This window comes from Helobdella robusta, assembly GCF_000326865.2.
Source record: "Helobdella robusta unplaced genomic scaffold HELROscaffold_27, whole genome shotgun sequence".
Taxonomy (NCBI): domain Eukaryota; kingdom Metazoa; phylum Annelida; class Clitellata; order Rhynchobdellida; family Glossiphoniidae; genus Helobdella; species Helobdella robusta.
In genome coordinates, this window is record NW_008704392.1 from 191,761 (window position 1) to 210,409 (window position 18,649).

Sequence of the window (18,649 nt, forward strand, 5' to 3'; positions counted from 1 at the left end):
GCATTTCTGCGCATGATGGTAGGCGACCGGACGGATGCACGCTAATACCTTGGAGAGCCGGCAGATGTTTGGCGTGGGATGTTACGGTCCCTGGCACCCTCGCCGAACGATACGTAAACCTGACAAGTAAAGAATGCGGTTTGGCCGCGGCCAGGGCAGCGGACGAGAAAATGAAAAAATATGGGAATGCCCTCCCCTCGATGGAATTCTTGCCAATATGCATCGAGGTTCTCGGCCCGATGGACCCCAACACCCTTAAATTTCTCAAGGAAATAGGCAAAAGGATCAGTGTCAGATCAGGTGACAGCAGGGAACTGTTTTTTGCAACCAACCACATTTCGTGCTTGTTGCAGCGGTTCCTGCGTGTCTGTGTGCTTGAAAATATCCAACTGAATGCCGACATGTGCAATTAACGACAAATCAAAGTGTTAATCCATTTGTTACTTGATGTTTGACGGTTGAGTGTCACTCATCATGTTTTGGTTTTAACATACATACATACATACATACATACATACATACATACATACATACATACATACATACATACATACATACATACATACATACATACATACATACATACATACATACATACATACATACATACATACATACATACATACATACATACATACATACATACATACATACATACATACATACATACATACATACAATATAAATAGTCGTCTGACTTTTTCTCCACAATTGTTGGTGCTGGCTTTTCAAGTATTTTCAGTTTCTTCTATTGTTTTGTGATTTATTATTCACAATTAAACTAGAGTTTCAAAAAATTGGTTATATAAATGCGCTATATAAATGTACAAATAATAATAATAATATGTATGTATATATATATATATATATATATTTGAAATATATATATATATTTATATTTTAAATTATACATCAAATCGTTTATTTTATTGATGATGCGTCAAAATAAATTAATTGTATTAATGATGCAGAAATTTTTATAAAAAAAATCATTTCGTTATAAAATAAATATAATTTGAACATAATATTAGTTATAATTATAACAACAACAATAATTATAACAACAACAATAATCATAACAACAACAATAATTATAACAACAACAATAATTATAACAACAACAATAATTATAACAACAACAATAATTATAACAACAACAATAATTATAACAACAATATTGAAATAATGGAAATCGCAATGACAACAATAGCTGTCCTCTTGCTCATCCGACTATTTCCGACCGATGGAACATCTCTATTCTATCACTTAGAAGAGGAAAAACCGACAAATACCGTTATATCGAATCTAAAATTTGACCGACGTGTACGAACGCATACATACAAACATGCAAACACACACACATACTCACACAAACACACGCATAACAGCAAATACATAAGCCAGCATACGCATGCACTCGCAACAACTGGCACTACATTAAAAGCGTCTACAAATTTAGGAACAAACGATTTTCTAACGGATAAATACGGATACCGACGTGGACATCACATCAATCCTCAAAATAAAATCAACCTGAAAAAATATTCCGTGAGTGAAACTGCGGTGCAATATTTTTTACTCAAAACTTACTTAGTTGATGAGAATTTTATCGAGTTACAAAAATTACCGAACGATTTGTTTCAGGTCGATCCGAGTAGCGGTTTGTTAGTTACTAATCGAATTATCGACCGAGAATCCATCTGTGGAGATGGAAGCGGTTGGAACGGTTTAAATGCTTATACCGATGATAAATATTACAATTATTTTCTTGATGGTCCTGAATTTGTAAACGACCATGATAAGCTGGAAAACACGAGTTTTGTAACCAATAACATCAAACTAAACAACAACATCAGCATTTACGACATCATCATTAACAACAACAACCAAATCTGTCTAATAAAAATAGTATCAGCTGAGTTTATATTCAGAGAAAAAAAGTCCTCTCACAAAAAATTTGAAATTTTCATTGAAATATTAGATATAAACGACAATATACCGACATTCAAAGAGCACTCGATTAAAATAGAGATGGCAGAATCGACACCGCCCAGCACTCGGTTTCAATTACTTCCCGCACACGATGACGACGTCGGTTCAAATTCGCGCCTCAAGTACTCGTTAAAAACACGACCATGTGAGGATAATTTTTCCCGAAATTCGGCTTTTAATGAAATAGTTGCGAAAAATATGACTTTTATTGAAAGAGCGCGTGAAGATAATTGTACAAATAATAAAACTTCTACACAGACACATCCCTTCAGTTTATCCTCAACGAGCGACGACAACTTGTACTTAACAACAACAAAACATTTCGATAGAGAAACGATCGACAGATACGATCTAGAAGTTATCGTCTCTGACAACGGAACTCCTCGACTATCATCAACACTACAGGTTGAGATTCGAATCTTGGATATCAACGATAATCCGCCGGTATTTTATAACGATACTTATCGATTCTACGTTCTTGAAAACACCACAATCGGTGCTCTAATCGGCCGAATATCGGCCTACGATTTAGACGACGGTGTAAACTCAAACATCACATACAAGTTACTTCATTTAAACATTATCGGCAATGCACTGAGAACCGTTAACAGTAATATCATATCGATAGATGCGGTGAACGGTGATGTGTTACTCGAATCGGTATTAGATTACGAGTCGGATAAATACTATCACTATACGGTCGAAGCCTCTGATTGCGGCGTACCGACGTTGAGTGCATACACACAGGTATCCATCCTCGTTCAAGATTCCAACGATAACTTTCCGCATATATCACTGCATGTGTTGGGTGCAGCTGACGATGATGAAGTTGAGAACAATGATGATGGTGAAAATGATGGAGACGTTGGTGCTGCTGCTGTTGTTGTTGATGAAGATGATGGTGAAGGTGAGGATGACGTCAACGATAATGATGATGGTGACGATGGTGGTGGTGATATTGATGATGGTGGAGATGATGACAACAATGATGATGGTGGTGGTGATGAACCAGGCAGCAGAACAAACGACAATGATGCCCACATCAGCAGCAGAAGCACTCAGAGCACCCACACATCTATCAACATCTCCCTACCACCACTGCCAGCCACAGGCACCAACCACGAACTCGCAATTGTGGATGTTCTTGATGACGACAGCAGCAACAACGGTGACGTCGCCTGCAACGTCACCAGCCACAGCCACAACAACGTACGTTTAAAAGAAATCGCTGCTTTTAAATACATTCTCGAACTTACCAACGTTAATTTACATTTCAAGTTAATGAGTTCGAAAAGTGATGAAAAATTGTTTGGAAAGCAATTAGGGATTAGTGAAAATAGTGATGGGCCAAATAAGATTGTTTTAAACATCTTAATTACTTGCTGGGACCATGGCCAACCAATGTTGTTCAGTGAACTTCGGCTGATGGTTGGAGTTAAATTTTATGAAAGACGTAAAATTTCGTCACCACCAGAAAATAGAAACCCCACATTCTTCGAACTATCGGAACCTTCAAAAGCTAACTATTCGCTTTACGATTACAAAAATTATGAACAATTCAACAGCGGTAAGATATTAAACGGTAGTAAATATAGCAACAAGAGCAACAACTCCGTTAGCAACACCACCAACTCCACCAGCAACAACAACATAACGAAACGAAACATTAAACTGAACGGTAACACGACCAACAACATCACTAACAGCAACAACGAAAGGACAACAACACACCAATCACGAGCATACAACTCAACGTACGAAATAATCATCATTACGACCTCCTCAATCATCTTCATCTTGGCATTCATGATCTTCATTAACCTGTTGAAAAAATTATCAACGATTTTAAAAATTATTAAATTAAATAAACAATCAGCCGAAGAACAAAAATCAGCGAAAGTTAATGACGTCACATGCGTTGTTGTTGTCAGTCGGTTAAAATAGGGATGGGCTGAAATAATTGCTACAAATAGAGATGGGGTGAAAACATTCGGCGAGGAATTGGTTAAAATAAAACAGTTTAAAATGTATATTTACGTGAGTCTGTTTAAAAAAGAAAGTGAACGAAAATCCTTTGAAAATAAGTTTCTTTGTGAATATTGACATGTGTATTTTTTGCGGATTGAACTTTATTTGAAAACAAAGTAAAATTTTTGCCTAAAATCAATACTTTTATGTATGTATGTATGTGTGTATGTATGTATGGATGTTCGTATGTATGTATGTATGTTCGTATGTATGTATGAATGTTTGTTTGTCTGTACGACGTTAGTTTGTATGTATGTACTGTACATACATAAGAGCATGTTTTATATGTGTTTGTATATGCGTTGAAATTGTGTATTCATTTGATTGAGTTGATCGAGGCGGCAAGTAGGGCGACCCATGCGTCAAGTGATATTTTTCAATTTGTTTCCCATTCTGCTGCTGCTTCTGCTGTTGATGCATTATGTTTTCGGGACATCTTTCTACATTTCCAGAAATTTCCATCTTATTTTGCATTCATTCTCATCTCTCGCTCATGTTTATTAACTTCGCAGATTGAGACATCGACCCACAGAGATGTTCGCGTGTTTGTACAAATCTATCGCACCAACAAGCAAACTTATTAAAGCAAACACACACATAAACCGTTACATATAAACACCGATACATACAATATACACACATCATACACACAATATTCATGCATGCATGCATACATACATACAAAAGCCTGCATGTATATAACATATTCTTCTGAGTTTCATAACATTGAATTTGTGAAAAACCATCTGGGAACCTTTTAAAAGCCATAAATACTTGAGATTTTGTTAAGTTTCTATTTAATTTGATGGTCATTTGAACGCACTTTTTATTCTTTTTCACTGAGAAACGCGCTCAGAGGCTTTCCATAAATATATATTTGGGGTTTTAGGAAAATTATTCAAATTGGTTTTTCATATTTTCTCATCTACTTCTATTAAATATGTATCTTTTTGTGGTTGTAACGACTAGCAACAACATATAATTGGTTTTTGATTCTTGAACGATAGAAAAAAAAGTATCAGAATGTATGAAAAAAATAGAGGAATGAAGGATGAAATATGTTGCTACTGCTGCTATTGCTGTTACTACAGAGAGAGAGAGAGAGAGAGAGAGAGAGAGAGAGAGAGAGAGAGAGAGAGAGAGAGAGAGAGAGAGAGAGAGAGAGAGAGAGAGAGAGAGGAGAGAGAGAGAGAGTTGGAGTGAAGAAGAAAGAAGGAGAAAAAAGTGAGAAAGCGTGAGAGAGCGAGAGAAAGAAAGAGTAAAAAGCGATAAATTGGAAATAAAAAAAATTTCATCCACCAATAGAACGATATTTAACAATTTGCAGCGTCGCCTAGACATTCATTTCTTCTTTCTTTCTTTCTTTCATTCATTCATTTATTACATTTTTCCTTCCGTTCATTCGTTTCACTCAATCAATCCAGTTTAATATAACAATGGTTCATGAAAATTATTTTATTTTATAAACTAAAAATTCTGCAATCTACTTTGTGTTTCAATGAACAATAACAAACGAATGAAAGAAAAACGAAATGATAAGATTGAAATCAGTAAGAATTGAAATTAAGCTCTACGAAATTGAAATTGTATCGAAAAACGTATTTTTCATAAGTTTTGTTACTAATTTTAATATGTTTAATTGTAAATTAATTTAATTTTTTTAAACAAATTTCAAAATGTCTTTCATACGGTTAGTAATTTATCAATAAGACATTAAACAAACGAACGAACGAAAGAGCGAATGAATGAATGAAACATTCAACCTTTTATTAATTAATTAATTAATTAATTAATTAATTCATTCATTCATTTATTCATTCATTTATTCATTCATTCATTCATTCATTCATTCATTCATTTATCCATCCATCCATCCATCCATCCATTCATTCATTTATTCACTCATTCATTCATTCATTCATTCATTCATTCATTCATTCATTCATTCAGCCAATGAATCCATCAATAAGCTCTGTTTTCATAATTCAAATCGGTGTTTCAAGTATAAATTTACTCTCATTATTTGTCAAGCTTGAATAATTTGGTTGTAGTTGCTGTTTTAGTTGATGTTGCAGTTGTTGTTGTTGCAGTTGTTGTTGTTGCAGTTGATGCTGTTCACTAAAACCTTCGTGTTCGTCATCAGATTTTACGTAATGCGGTGGAGTCAATGGACTAGATTGATAGTGCTGTTGATGTTGTTGTTGTTGTTGATGTTGTTGTTGATGTTGTTGTTGGAGTTGTTGTTGGAGTTGTTGTTGATGTTGTGGTGATGGGGTAATGGAAATCAGCTGCTGCTGCTGAAATATCGGTTTTATAGGCTGTGGTGTACTACTGAAAATAATAAAGATATAAATAGTTAGCTCAGTCGGTAGAAGCTCTCACGCTGCTATTACGCCATGGCATGGTTCGAATGCGGTCTATTCGAAGCTGAAAGACCATCATACGCGTACGATGATGCGGTGGTGCTTGTTTTGTGCGTGTGTACGTAATGTGTCTGTGAGTCCTGTCGTGTGGATGGTACAACCTTTGTGACACCTTACAGCATGAAATTTTAAACAAGTACAGAATAATATGCGAGCATGTATGCAATTGACAGAGCTGCATTTTAAAGAATTAAACACATATTTATATTAATAATTAATAATAACAATTATCATTATTTGTATTTAACTTTATTAATTTTATAAACAAGAATAATTGGGCAAGTTGCAAGCAGGACAACCTCAACGTTGATTCATTCTGATTGGGACCAAAATACTTTACACTATCTATAAGAATAATAATAATAATAATTTTAATTATAATACTGATCATTATTATTATAACTATAATTAATTAATTAATTAGTCAATTAATTAACTAATTATCATTTAATCCATAAGCCCTTTTTCCATGATTCAAATAAACAACAACGACAATTGTAGCAAGAACATTAATTCAATAACTGCAATGATTTATAAATAAATGTTAATTGCTATTAGCGAGTCTATTAACCGATAGACAGACCGTATCTAATTGACGAATCTCGGTATTTTCTGCAGCATGACTTAACGAGAAAGGACAGAAAACCGAGAAATAGGCAGATGAGGAATACGATTCCGAATAAAATGGATACCTTCTTTACTGTTGTTGTTGTTCCGTTAACATCAATTATGGCGTCTGTGTGTGTGTTTATGTGTGTGTGTGTTTATGTGTGTGTGTGTGTTTGTTATGAATGTGTGTGCTTATGTAAAGTTCATATGCTATGTAGGCGCGTACAGTTTTCCTCCTTACTTTCAACATCAATAGAAGCTTCTGGACTGGGCTCGCTGATGAGATTCGACCTGGAATGACTGAAGACTCGGAAGTGATGTATCGCACCGAACGATACCGTATTAAACGTTGTGTACGTTTTGCGGGTTTTGGGCCGTAGCAACATCCAGGGGCCTTTTTAAATTTTAAAGGATGAATTTTTATTGAATTATTGTTTTAACTAATTACAACAACGAAGTAATAGTAATAATAACAAGTAGTAGTAGTAGCAGCAGTAGTAGTAGCAGCAGCAGCAGCAGTAGTAGTAGAAGTAGTAGTAATACTACTGAACCATAATACGCACCCATGGTCCTGTATTCAACTGAATAGTAATCGACGGGTGTGATTGGGGGCAGCCAGGAGATGTACAGTCCCACATCCGTCTGAATGACCGATATGTTTTGCGGAGGAAAGGGCCGCATTCCCCCTTAAAAAATTATAATTTTTTTCATAATTTAATTAATTATTATTATAGAATAATTATTCTAATGAAAATTATTATAATATTTATAATAGAAAGATCTGACCGCCATAATTACAAACCGATGTTTTTCTCGAAAATATTAAACGGACTAGGACCGGGGTACATTCCGGATTCTTCGTAATCATTACCATCACCGCCGTCGGGTTCGTCATCATCACCATCATCATCATCACTTCCATGATGATGATCATCATCGTCTTCGTCTCCATCACTGCGATCATCGTATAAGAAGTCGTCTTCGTTTGAAACTTTTGAAGTTTTTGGCGTTTCTGTGTGTTTGTGTGCGCGTGTGTGTGTATATATGTATCTGTGTGTGTATGTGTATATATGTATATGTGTGTGTGTGTGTTTAATTAAAAAAAATGTTCATAATCTCCATCACCAACACCATCATATTTGTTATCACCCAATCAAATTTGGAACGTTTTAGGACATAATTTATTAATTGATATGAATAAACTAGAACTGTAGACAAAACATACAAAGTAAAAAAACGTAAACACATGTGTACCAACACACACACACACACATACCCACACACACACACATGCACACACACACACACACACACACACCCAGACTCACACACACACAGACACACACATACCAACAGTCGAAGCATATACAATATGGCTAAACAATCCATCTCCTAATTTATTCCTCGCTAAGACCATGAACTGATATGAAGTGGCGGGCGTCAGGTCGTACAGCGTAACGCAGAGCACATCATCTGGGTATATGTGCAGCGTGGACCAGGGTTCTGTGTCACGCTCGTTCGTCTGTTTGTACCTGGTGGTTGGTTCGTATGCTCATTGTATGCGCGTTGTATGCGCGTTGTATGTCTGTCTATGCGTGTAAGCGCGAAAATTTAATACAATACAACAGAAACATTGAGAAATATAATGAAAATGCGACGAAATACAATACAAAACATAACCACATAAGATAAAAGTACGGCAACATACAATAAAAACAACAAACAATACGACAAACAATACAGTAGAATAAAATACAATACAATACAATACAATACAATACAACAAAACTCAATAAAATACAATAGAATAGAGTACCATAGGACGTAATGTTGTGGATGCCCATGGTCATACGCAGGCAGCCAGCAGATGCGCGCCGTGTCGTTCGTCGTCATAGCCGTCAAGTTGTAAGGCTGGTGATGTGACGTTGCTGTGTTATATTTTTCAACTATTACAATATTTTATTATTATTATTATTAATGTTTTTGAGTTGTTAGCGTTAGTCTGTGTTGGTGTTGAGAAGGCCCGGTTTATTTATAAAAAATGACGTTTATGAATGAAAAATCCAAATAAATTATAAACAATTATCATTAATTAAGGAAATTTTCAATTTCTAAAAATAAAACTCCACTTTCGATTACAAGCAGTGTTGTGCTGATAACTTTAGCGACCGAATTATTGGCGATACATTCATACTGTCCCTGGTCTTCTTTAGATAGCTGAACAATTGTTAAGTTGCTGGCGTCCAATAAGGTTTTAGTCTTGACCGGCAAGTCTCCGCCCACCTGCAATTTAATAGGTTAGTTAAATTGTATTAAAACAGTCCGGTTATTAAAAGAGGAAATTGCTACAAATAATCCGACGGTGGCAGTTAAAGTTTTTTGGTCACATCATGCGGAAGAGAAGAATGGAAAATCTAAGAATTACTGGAAAGATTGCAAGAAAAATAGGTCGCGGTCAACAACGAACAACACTCGTAAAGTCCTTGTGTCACTTGTTGAATATCACCGCATTTCAACTCTTACAAAGTATTTTAGATCGGGTTTTGTGGAGGTCGATGGTCGCCAATGTCCCGAGAGGATAAGGCACGAGGAAGAAAGAAGTAAGTTAAATAAACAGCTGATTGTTGGAGGAACTATAGATTGGAAATTAGTTAGACATGTAAGTCTGTTGATTAAGTCATTGAGGAAGCTTGATAAGATTCTCTTCGAACATTCCTGCTTGCAATTGACTTGAAACTAATTCAATAAAAAAACTTTAAAAAAATTTTGATTTGTTTTAAACTTTGATCAAACTAATTGGACAACGAAAACCTTCTTCCAAAAAATAGTAGGAGGCGGATCGCCAGCAGCCACACAAGGCATGGTCACAGATTGGTTGGCGTGTCGTTGGTAGACAGGTCGGGGTCGGACAACGAAATGAGCTGGATCTGCAAGAATATTTTCATTTTTTGTTCGTTCGTTCGTTCGTTCGTTCGTTCTTTCGTTAGTTTGTATGTTTTTCAGAATTTAAAAACATTTGATATCTTTCACGATAAATCCAGCAGGTTTCTGATGAAATTTTTAATAATGAAAATGTCCTTCAATCTATTCACACTTTCGGGACTTGTCGCTATAAAAACAAACGGTAATTTTCGTTGTAGTTTTGAGATTGTCAAAATTATATCGGTTTGTAAGAGGGCCACAAAAAATATACGTTACTTGATTCCAATGTTTCGCAACAACTTATTCATCCGTCCGTTCTTCCATTCGTTCATCCAAATGTACATTAATTAATCAACATTTTATTGGACACAATATTTTATAATGTGAAAATTTAATTCGAAACCTTTAACAATCACGAGAACGCTGTAGGGCTGGATGGAAGAGTCAGTCTGCTTGAAGGGCCTACAGGTGTACACTCCTCTGTCGTCATCACCAACCGTTCTGAAGTACAGGTTGCCGTTGTGCACTACCAGGGACCGACTTTCGTTGATGATCCTCTCGTCTTTCGTCCAGTAGATCATGCTGGGGTCGAACCTGGGTGCCACGATGTTGCACGAAACTTTCCCGTATGCATCCTTCGCTAAGTAGAGTTTCTTGACTGGTTCCGTCGTTGTGGAGGTGACGAGTAGGAAGTTGGTGACTGCCGCCATGACGAAGTTGCTGGCGATGACGTTGCAAATGGTATATCCGATTGACTGAAGCATTTTAATTCTTTTATTTTTCTTCAATTCTTCCTTCTATCTTTTTGGTTATTTATTCTTTCTTTCGTCCTTTATTCCCAAAGTGTTCAGCACGAGATACAAAAGGTTAAGTGTACATTAAAAGTTGTGTACGCTTCAGTGCACAGAACTGTGTACAAATAATGCAGAAATATCGTAATGTTATTTTAGTTGGATGTCGTATGTACAACTGTCTATACGATATGTGCGTGCGTACGTGTGTGTGTTTATTCTTATGAATTTAATACGTTCTGGATTGTATGCCTGTTACTGTACGTACATATTGGAGCATTCGTATTAATGCACCATATTGCATCTTTATTTTTACGCTCTATTTTTTTATTTTGATACAAAAGATATCCAGGAGTGAGTTTGTATGACGCGCCGTGAGTTATTCATTCCAACAACCAATTCAACTTTAAATATTTTTTTAAAACTCGAATTAGAAATATCTAAAACTGATGCCACTACACAACAAAACATATTGAAAAACTTGTTTATATACATCCATACATACATCCATACATACATCCATACATTAAATACATACATACATACGTACATACATGCATACATACATACATACATACATACATACATACATACATACATACATACATACATACATACATACATACATACATTCATACATACATACATACATACATACATACATACATACATGTCGTATGCAAACAGAGCTTAGCATCTTCATACACTGCGTATACGCGCACAAATACACACACACTCACTTATACACACAGCTTTTCTCCCTGCTGCTTTGCCATCTTCCAAGCATCACTACGCAATAAGTACGTACGTACGTATGTGCGTGTATGTACATATGCGTGTGTGTGTGTGTGTGTACGTGTGTGTGTGTGTACGTCTGCATAAAAGTTGTCTTTTCTACTAATTGATTTATTGTTATTACCGTTTACGGTCATATTGCGAAACCACTTATGTTAAATCATTGTTGTTCTTATGGTTATCATTGTTATTGTTATGATCATTGTTGTTCTTATGGTTCTTGTTGCTATTGTTATGATTATTGTTGTTCTTATGGTTCTAATTGTTATTATATTATACTATTATATATTATTGTTATTAGGGCTTTTGTTATCTTTAACTATTGAATAGCATTGAAAAATTCGATGCTGTTTTAATGAAAGCAATGTCGGCTGATTAATTGCTTTGGGGGAGGATTTTTCAATACTTTGTGCAATAAACACACACACGCGCGCATACACACACACACACACACACACACCACACACACACACACACACATCACAATTGAATCTAAACTCTTATTTGTACTCTGACACAGAAAAGAATAAAAAATTAATTATTGTACATTTAAAAATCAAGTCAATGTTAAATAATGTGTGTGTATATATATGTGTGTGTATATATGTGTATATATATATATATATATGTGTGTGTGTGTGTGTGTGTGTGTTTGTATCGTCAGTGACATGACAATGATAAGAAATGACGAATAGTTAGACGAAAAATACAAAATATAATAACTAATAATAATAATAATAATATGTCTCTCAAATTAGTACAATGTTTCGTGTTCGATAAATAACCCGGGAGAATAGTAAATTATCAACTTCCTGAACTCATCGTAGACGAATATAAGGATCATGAACTGTATGGGCGCGAACAACCAACTCCACCTTTAATTATGATAATAATTATGATAATAATTATGATAATTATAACTGTAATTATAATTTATAGATCCCACCCACCTCAGCGGATACATCCTTATTCCTCTGTCCAGGCCGGGACAGTATATGAAGAACAAGAGGAGGAACGTGTTGAAGAACAAGCTTATGTTTAAAACTGCATTTCTGAATATAAATAATTAATAATATAATAATTGATAATATAATAATGATAATTAATAATAATAAAATGTACGAACGGTTTTTGCCAGGAGGAGCAAGATTTCCTGGCTCTACAGACGATGACGGTAGCCCACTGTTGGATGACCAGGGCCGCGAAGAATGCCGTCTGGCACGTGTACATCAGCACCATTCTGTGCCCCCACGACTGAATAATTGAATTATAATAAATCATTATAAATTATAGTTATAATATTATTATTGTTATTGTGTGGTCATCATTAGAACTGACCCACTCCTGCCCGTAAGCATCTTCAACGTCGTTGATTCCTCTCATGAGCCAAACATCTCGCAAACCAAGCAATCTATAAAAATAATAATAATAATTATTATTATTTTTATTTATTTATTTATTTGGGATATTCATTTTAACGGCAAAGATAATGCAACAAACAGCGAAAAGGAAATGCAATGAGATCTCCCTCCCTCCCTCCCCCTAAACCATGAACAACGTGAACGATGCATTAATTCACACGCGTTCTCGCATAATTTTAATTAATAATAATTAATTAAATTAACAATAACAAAATAAAAAACCACCTCGCTGGCCAGAAACCACTTTCAGCCATAATGGCGAAGTACATGAAGAAAGCACCGGCCATTTCTATGAGGCCTAACTGACCAAACGCCAAGCTTAACATTCTGTTATGTGTGCGTATGATTGTGTGTGTATTTGTTAGCTTGCGTGTATAGGTGTGTGTGTGTGTTTGTATGTGTGTACGTGTACATCTAGCTATCATCATCTCGTAATCGGCATCGCCGACATCATCCTCTTCATCATCATCACCCTCGCCAGGAAGGAACATCACCGTGCAAACTAACTGCCTGGAGAGTATCTTTTGGGTTTTAACATCTCTGGGCGGCCGGTTCATGACCTCCGCGTTGAACTCCTCCCTCTCAAACGCTAGACTCATTCCGGGGATCAAATTCGTGCCGAGGTCGATGACCAAGATCGTCAGAGCTCCCAGCGGAAGTGGGATTCGAGCGATGATGAAGAGGAGGAAGGCTGCAATTTCTGCGATGTTGCTCGTCAGCGTGAAGAGGACAGTCTTCTTGATGTTGTCGAATGATATGCGACCTGAGTGGGGGGTTGTTGGTGTTCGTTGGTGGTGATTTTGAGTGAGCGAGTGAGTGAGTGAGTGATATGATGTTCCGCACAGATGAATAAATGATTGATTGTGTGGTTGGTTAGTTGTATGAATGAGTTTTCAAACGAGACTACCTTCTTCGATGCCGAAGACGATCGATGCAAAGTTGTCGTCGAGTAGAATGACGTCAGCGGATTGCTTGCTGACGTCACTGCCTTGCAAACCCATTGCTATTCCTGTTAACAGTTCATTTCAATATTTTTATTAAATTCGGTGATTAAACAACCAGACACCTCTCGAAAAAAATCTGATATTTGTGAAATACCAGTTTTCTAAAAAACCGTTATGTGTAAAACATGGATATCCATAGACACGGACCGATATCGGCTTTTTTAAGAGCCGGTGTATCGTTGACACCATCGCCAGTAACTGCGACGACGTTCCCTTGCTTCTGGCAGGCCTCCACGATGATCAGTTTCTGGTGAGGGTTGGTGCGGGCGAACACGAGTTCGTCGTAGTTGTACAGGATGTTTTGGAGTTGGGTGAATGTTAAGTCCCTCAAGTCAGAGCCATGAATCACGCATGCCTGGGCATCTCTGTGGTGATCGTCATCGTCGTCGTCGTCATCATCATAATAATCATCATCATCAAAACAACCCCAACAACATCACAATCATAACAACCTAGGATTGACTTCAGTGATGGGGATGTTAAGCCTGGCAGCAATGTCATCAGCACATTCACTGCGTTCTGAAATGATTCCCATTCCCTTCGCAATTGCCTTCGCTGTGATTGGATGGTCGCCTGTTATCATTATAACCTGTGGGACGTTGAAAAAATTATTCATTTATAAGTATGTCAGAAACATTTTGTAGTGTACGAAACGTCAAAAATAACAATTAGATCATCCAGAAATGTATCCAACTACCAGCCTTAACTCCAGCACTTTTGCATTTGGCTACAGCAGAGGGCACGGATGCTTTCGGTGGATCGACAGTTGTTATCAATCCCAAAAATCTCAATCCAGTTTGTGGAAAGTTCTCCGCGTCCGGATCGAACTGATAATTGATTGGATATTGTTCCAGTGGCAAGCGAGAATCAACGACCCCGATGACACTTTCGCCCAACTCTCCAAGAGCGAGGAACGAGTTGTGGAAGGCCAGCCGCCACGTGGAATTGATTCTTTGCTCGGCGCCGTTCACCAGAATGGTTGAGCAGCGGTCGAACACTCGCTCCGGGGCACCGGTCATCACCAAGAGGTAGCGGGGGTCTTTCGCGTCGTCCATTTCGTGAATGGAAACCTTATCATTATACAAACATTCACCTATCCTTTATATAATACCCTTAATATACATCCTTTCGACATCATTTCATTAGTTTCGCTCATTTATTACATTTTTTCACAATTTTTTTAAAGGTTAAATATACGAAAAAATTATTTTCATGCAATTTTAGTCAAAGTATTTAAATTATTAAATAAAATTATTTGAAGGATTATTAATAATATAAAGTTAAAGTATGCAAATATCTTTCTCTCTTTTACTTTCACTTTCTCTCTCTCTCTCTCTCTCTCTATCTCTGTCTTATTAACATGCAGTATAAAATAATCTCCCCCAGCAACGAACCTGATACTTGATGGTTTTGTTGAAGGCGATCTCACAAACTTTCCTGTTCCTCGTCCGGAAGTCGTACGTGTTTCCGATGCTGCACTCCAAAAATCTCAAGATGGCCACCTCCAGTGGGTCTCCGGAACACGGCCTGAGTGTTATTGGGGACAGTGGAATGAAGAAGTGAATGAATGAGTGAATGAATGAGTGAGTGAATGAATGAATGAATAAAACAACTGAATAAATAAATAATACTGAGTTTACAAACGTCTAGATTAAAAAGAATACTAATGGAATGAAATTTTGAAATTTCAAAGGTACAAAGAAGAAACCGTTTCATCGGGTCGGTGTTATCCATGGGGTTCACAAACTCAGCCCTGTTGCAGAGCATGGCAGCCCTGGCCAGGGCCATCCAACTGGGCATCGTTCGACTGTACTCGGCGTCTTCGTTGACGGAGGAGAAACAAAATTGTCAGAAAAATTAGAAAAAAATATGAAAAGTCCAAAAAAGTAAATAAAAGAAAACAAACAAACGTAAACACACATGCACGCTGACACATGCATGCACACACAGACACATACAGATACACACAGATACACACAGACGCACTTTCTTGGTTAAGGGAGAAATCAGCATTAAATATCTGATTGTCGAACCACATTCTCGACACCTTCATCTTATTTTGTGTGAGAGTTCCACTCTTGTCTGAGCATATAACAGAGGTTGAGCCCAACGTTTCGATGGCTTCCAAGTTTCTGACCATGCAGTTTTTGTAGGACATTTTCATGGACGAGATGGCTAGACACATCTGTTTCGGGTGTGTGTGTTGGCAGGTGATGGAATGAAGATAATAAAATGATAACAACCAATCAATTAACCGACCGACCGACCAACCGACCGACCGACAGACCAACCGGCAACGAACCGTTATAGTGGGCAGCAACCCTTCAGGAACGCAGGCGATGATGATACCGACCAGGAATCTGAGTGCATCGATCCAGAAGAACTGATCAATAAGAGCGATGAAAAAGAAGAGAAGAGACAGAGAGCCACCGATTATCGACAAAATGAGAATCAAGTACTGCAACTCTTGACTGAGCAACGATTCAGAACCTAGCTCCATGCGAGCCGACATATTCGCTATTCGGCCCATCACGGTTCGGTCACCTGTCGCTATCACAACACCACGAGCCATGCCTGCAATGTTTTAAAAGAGGAAATCTTTGAACGGTGAAAAGGGCTGCCTCATAACAACATCATAACAACCTCATAGCACCACCAGCAACAACATCGTCATCATCAACAACGACCCACCTTCAACGACAGTCGTTGAATAGAAGACGAGATTTCTCGTTTCCAGTGGGTTTTCATTAGTGTAATCAGCTGTTCGCACTTTCGGCTCCGATTCCCCTGTCAGTGCTGAATTGTCTACCTGGTGAAGATGATGGTGATGAAGACGATGATCATGATGCTGAAGATGCTGAAGAAGATGATGATGATGAAGAAGATGATGATGATGAAGAAGGAGAAGATATTGGCAATGGTGTAGATGATGACGACGGCTAAGAAGATACCGATATTGATGGTGATGATAATGATGCGACGAAGATGATGATGATAATGGCAGACCTTGAAGCCCCTGGTAATGATCAACCTGAGGTCAGCGGGAATGCGATCTCCAGGCTTCACTTCGACGATGTCACCGACCACCAACTCTTCAGCGTGCACGTTCATCTTCTCTCCTTTCCTGTACACCGTTGCAAACTATGCGGGGCGTTATATTATTATCACAATTATAATAATCACCATTATCATCATCGTCATCAGCAGTAGCAGCACATCCCTACAAATTCAGCACATCCCTACTTGTGGGGCCAAATCTTTGAATGATTCGACGATGTATGAACTCTTCACTTCCATATAATAAGAGAAGGCGCCATTGACGATGATGATGCCAACTAACACAAAACCCAAGTACAACTGAAGTGAGGATGAAAGTAAGGATGACGATGATGATGAAGATGATGATGAAAGTGATGATGTTGTTGCTCTTATTTGCAAATAACATAGGGCACGGTAACATAGAATAAACTTATTAACATAACATACAAAAACTACGCACATCTTCTGGCGCCGGAATTTCCTGAGTGGCCGATTCAACGGAAAAAACGATAAACGACAAGATGGCTGCTGTCCACAACAAAATGGAGAATCCACTAAACAAATGTTTGCTAAATTTAACCCACTCCGGAGTCGTACGCGGGGGACTCAACTCGTTGGGACCATCTCTTTCCAGCGTGTATTTGGCTCGGTCCTGACTGATACCCTAATTTGACAATTTTTAACATGTCAGTTTGCTTGTGATAATGATTTTTTTAGGTGATATTATGATTGGTTAGATTGACTGATTTTATTTTAAAAATAAATTTAGCAGTAATTTTATTTTCAAAATTCTTCGTCACAACAAACTGTTTCAAAGTTGACGCCCAATCTATCTGCCAGTTCTTGCAGGGAACATTTGTGCTCCACCTTATTAGTGAATTTTATAAATATTCCGTAAATATTTATAAATTAATTGAAATATTAATTAATTAATAAATTGGCAACAATAGCTTATAATAAACAAACCATGTTCATTTCAACTCTTATATTCTCAAAATCCTCTTTTTGAATTTTTTTCAACTTTTTCTTTTTCCTAATCGGTTTTCCATCACTTGCCAATCCGTCATTTGATAGCTGGGGCTGGATTGCATAACGATAGATGTCCGATTTTGGATCCTATTAGTGATTTTGTTGATCAAATTAGTCATAAACAAATCGATAAATTAATTAAATAGCTAATAGTTTCATTTAAATTCATCAACATTAAAATATGATTTCAATTTCTTGACGGTGATGGATAAGAATTGTCAAAAAAATAAAAATAAAATTATGATTGAAAATTTTTGGTTTGTTGGGTTGGAAGTAAAAGTAAATTTTCTCAAAATTATGTAAAAATTTTAAAAACCATTGCGTTATTATATGTAAATCATAATTAAATAATAAATAATTATATGTAAATCATAATTAAATAATAAATAATTATATGTAAATCATAATTAAATAATAAATAATTATATGTAAATCATAATTAAATAATAATAAATTGCAAGTGAATAAAACTATTTTACATCTTTCCGTAAGTTACTCTTCGAAGCCATTTTAATAATAAACACTTCAGGTGTAAATTACCTGTAAATTTAAAAGCAAATCTATACCAAAACAGTGATGAGCTGTTATATTAAAAA

At 36.7% G+C, this 18,649-nt stretch overlaps 3 protein-coding genes across 3 annotated transcripts in view; 1 reads left to right on the plus strand and 2 right to left on the minus strand.

Moving 5' to 3' along the window:
- The window catches only part of HELRODRAFT_173545 (hypothetical protein), a gene marked incomplete at both ends in the record, with an annotated part of 1,300 nt that extends 897 nt beyond the window's left edge, over positions 1–403 (minus strand). Inside the window, one exon of the mRNA XM_009020166.1 lies at positions 1–403. This exon is cut by the window's left edge and continues 52 nt beyond it. Within this exon, the coding sequence (XP_009018414.1) occupies positions 1–403 (403 nt within the window).
- Positions 404–1,962: 1,559 nt separating this feature from the next.
- On the plus strand, positions 1,963–2,790 carry HELRODRAFT_142277 (hypothetical protein; the record flags this gene model as incomplete). Its single annotated transcript, XM_009020167.1, has 2 exons — positions 1,963–2,120; positions 2,265–2,790. Coding segments are annotated over 2 exons (684 nt in total), but the record flags the coding sequence as incomplete, so codon positions are not given.
- Positions 2,791–12,046: 9,256 nt separating this feature from the next.
- On the minus strand, positions 12,047–18,551 carry HELRODRAFT_185638 (hypothetical protein). Its single transcript, XM_009020168.1, is given in 22 exon segments — positions 12,047–12,210; positions 12,229–12,435; positions 12,511–12,612; positions 12,687–12,814; positions 12,899–12,971; positions 13,207–13,308; positions 13,489–13,744; positions 13,889–13,990; positions 14,133–14,350; positions 14,438–14,574; positions 14,687–15,055; positions 15,380–15,512; positions 15,694–15,805; positions 15,972–16,170; positions 16,288–16,559; positions 16,677–16,794; positions 16,992–17,128; positions 17,231–17,342; positions 17,485–17,689; positions 17,833–17,891; positions 17,991–18,140; positions 18,533–18,551. 20 exon segments carry the CDS (start codon positions 17,997–17,999, stop codon positions 12,315–12,317), a joined length of 2,964 nt encoding a protein of 987 aa, XP_009018416.1. The 5' UTR covers positions 18,000–18,140; positions 18,533–18,551; the 3' UTR covers positions 12,047–12,210; positions 12,229–12,314.
- Between the last annotated feature and the right edge of the window lie 98 nt (positions 18,552–18,649).

Coding starts and splice junctions, on each gene's coding strand:
- HELRODRAFT_185638 (XM_009020168.1), bottom strand. Junction 13,745..13,888: donor CGTCTTCGGCATCGAAGAAG/GTAGTCTCGTTT, acceptor CCCCCCACTCAG/GTCGCATATCATTCGACAAC. Junction 12,436..12,510: donor ATAAGGATGTATCCGCTGAG/GTGGGTGGGATC, acceptor TCATAATTAAAG/GTGGAGTTGGTTGTTCGCGC.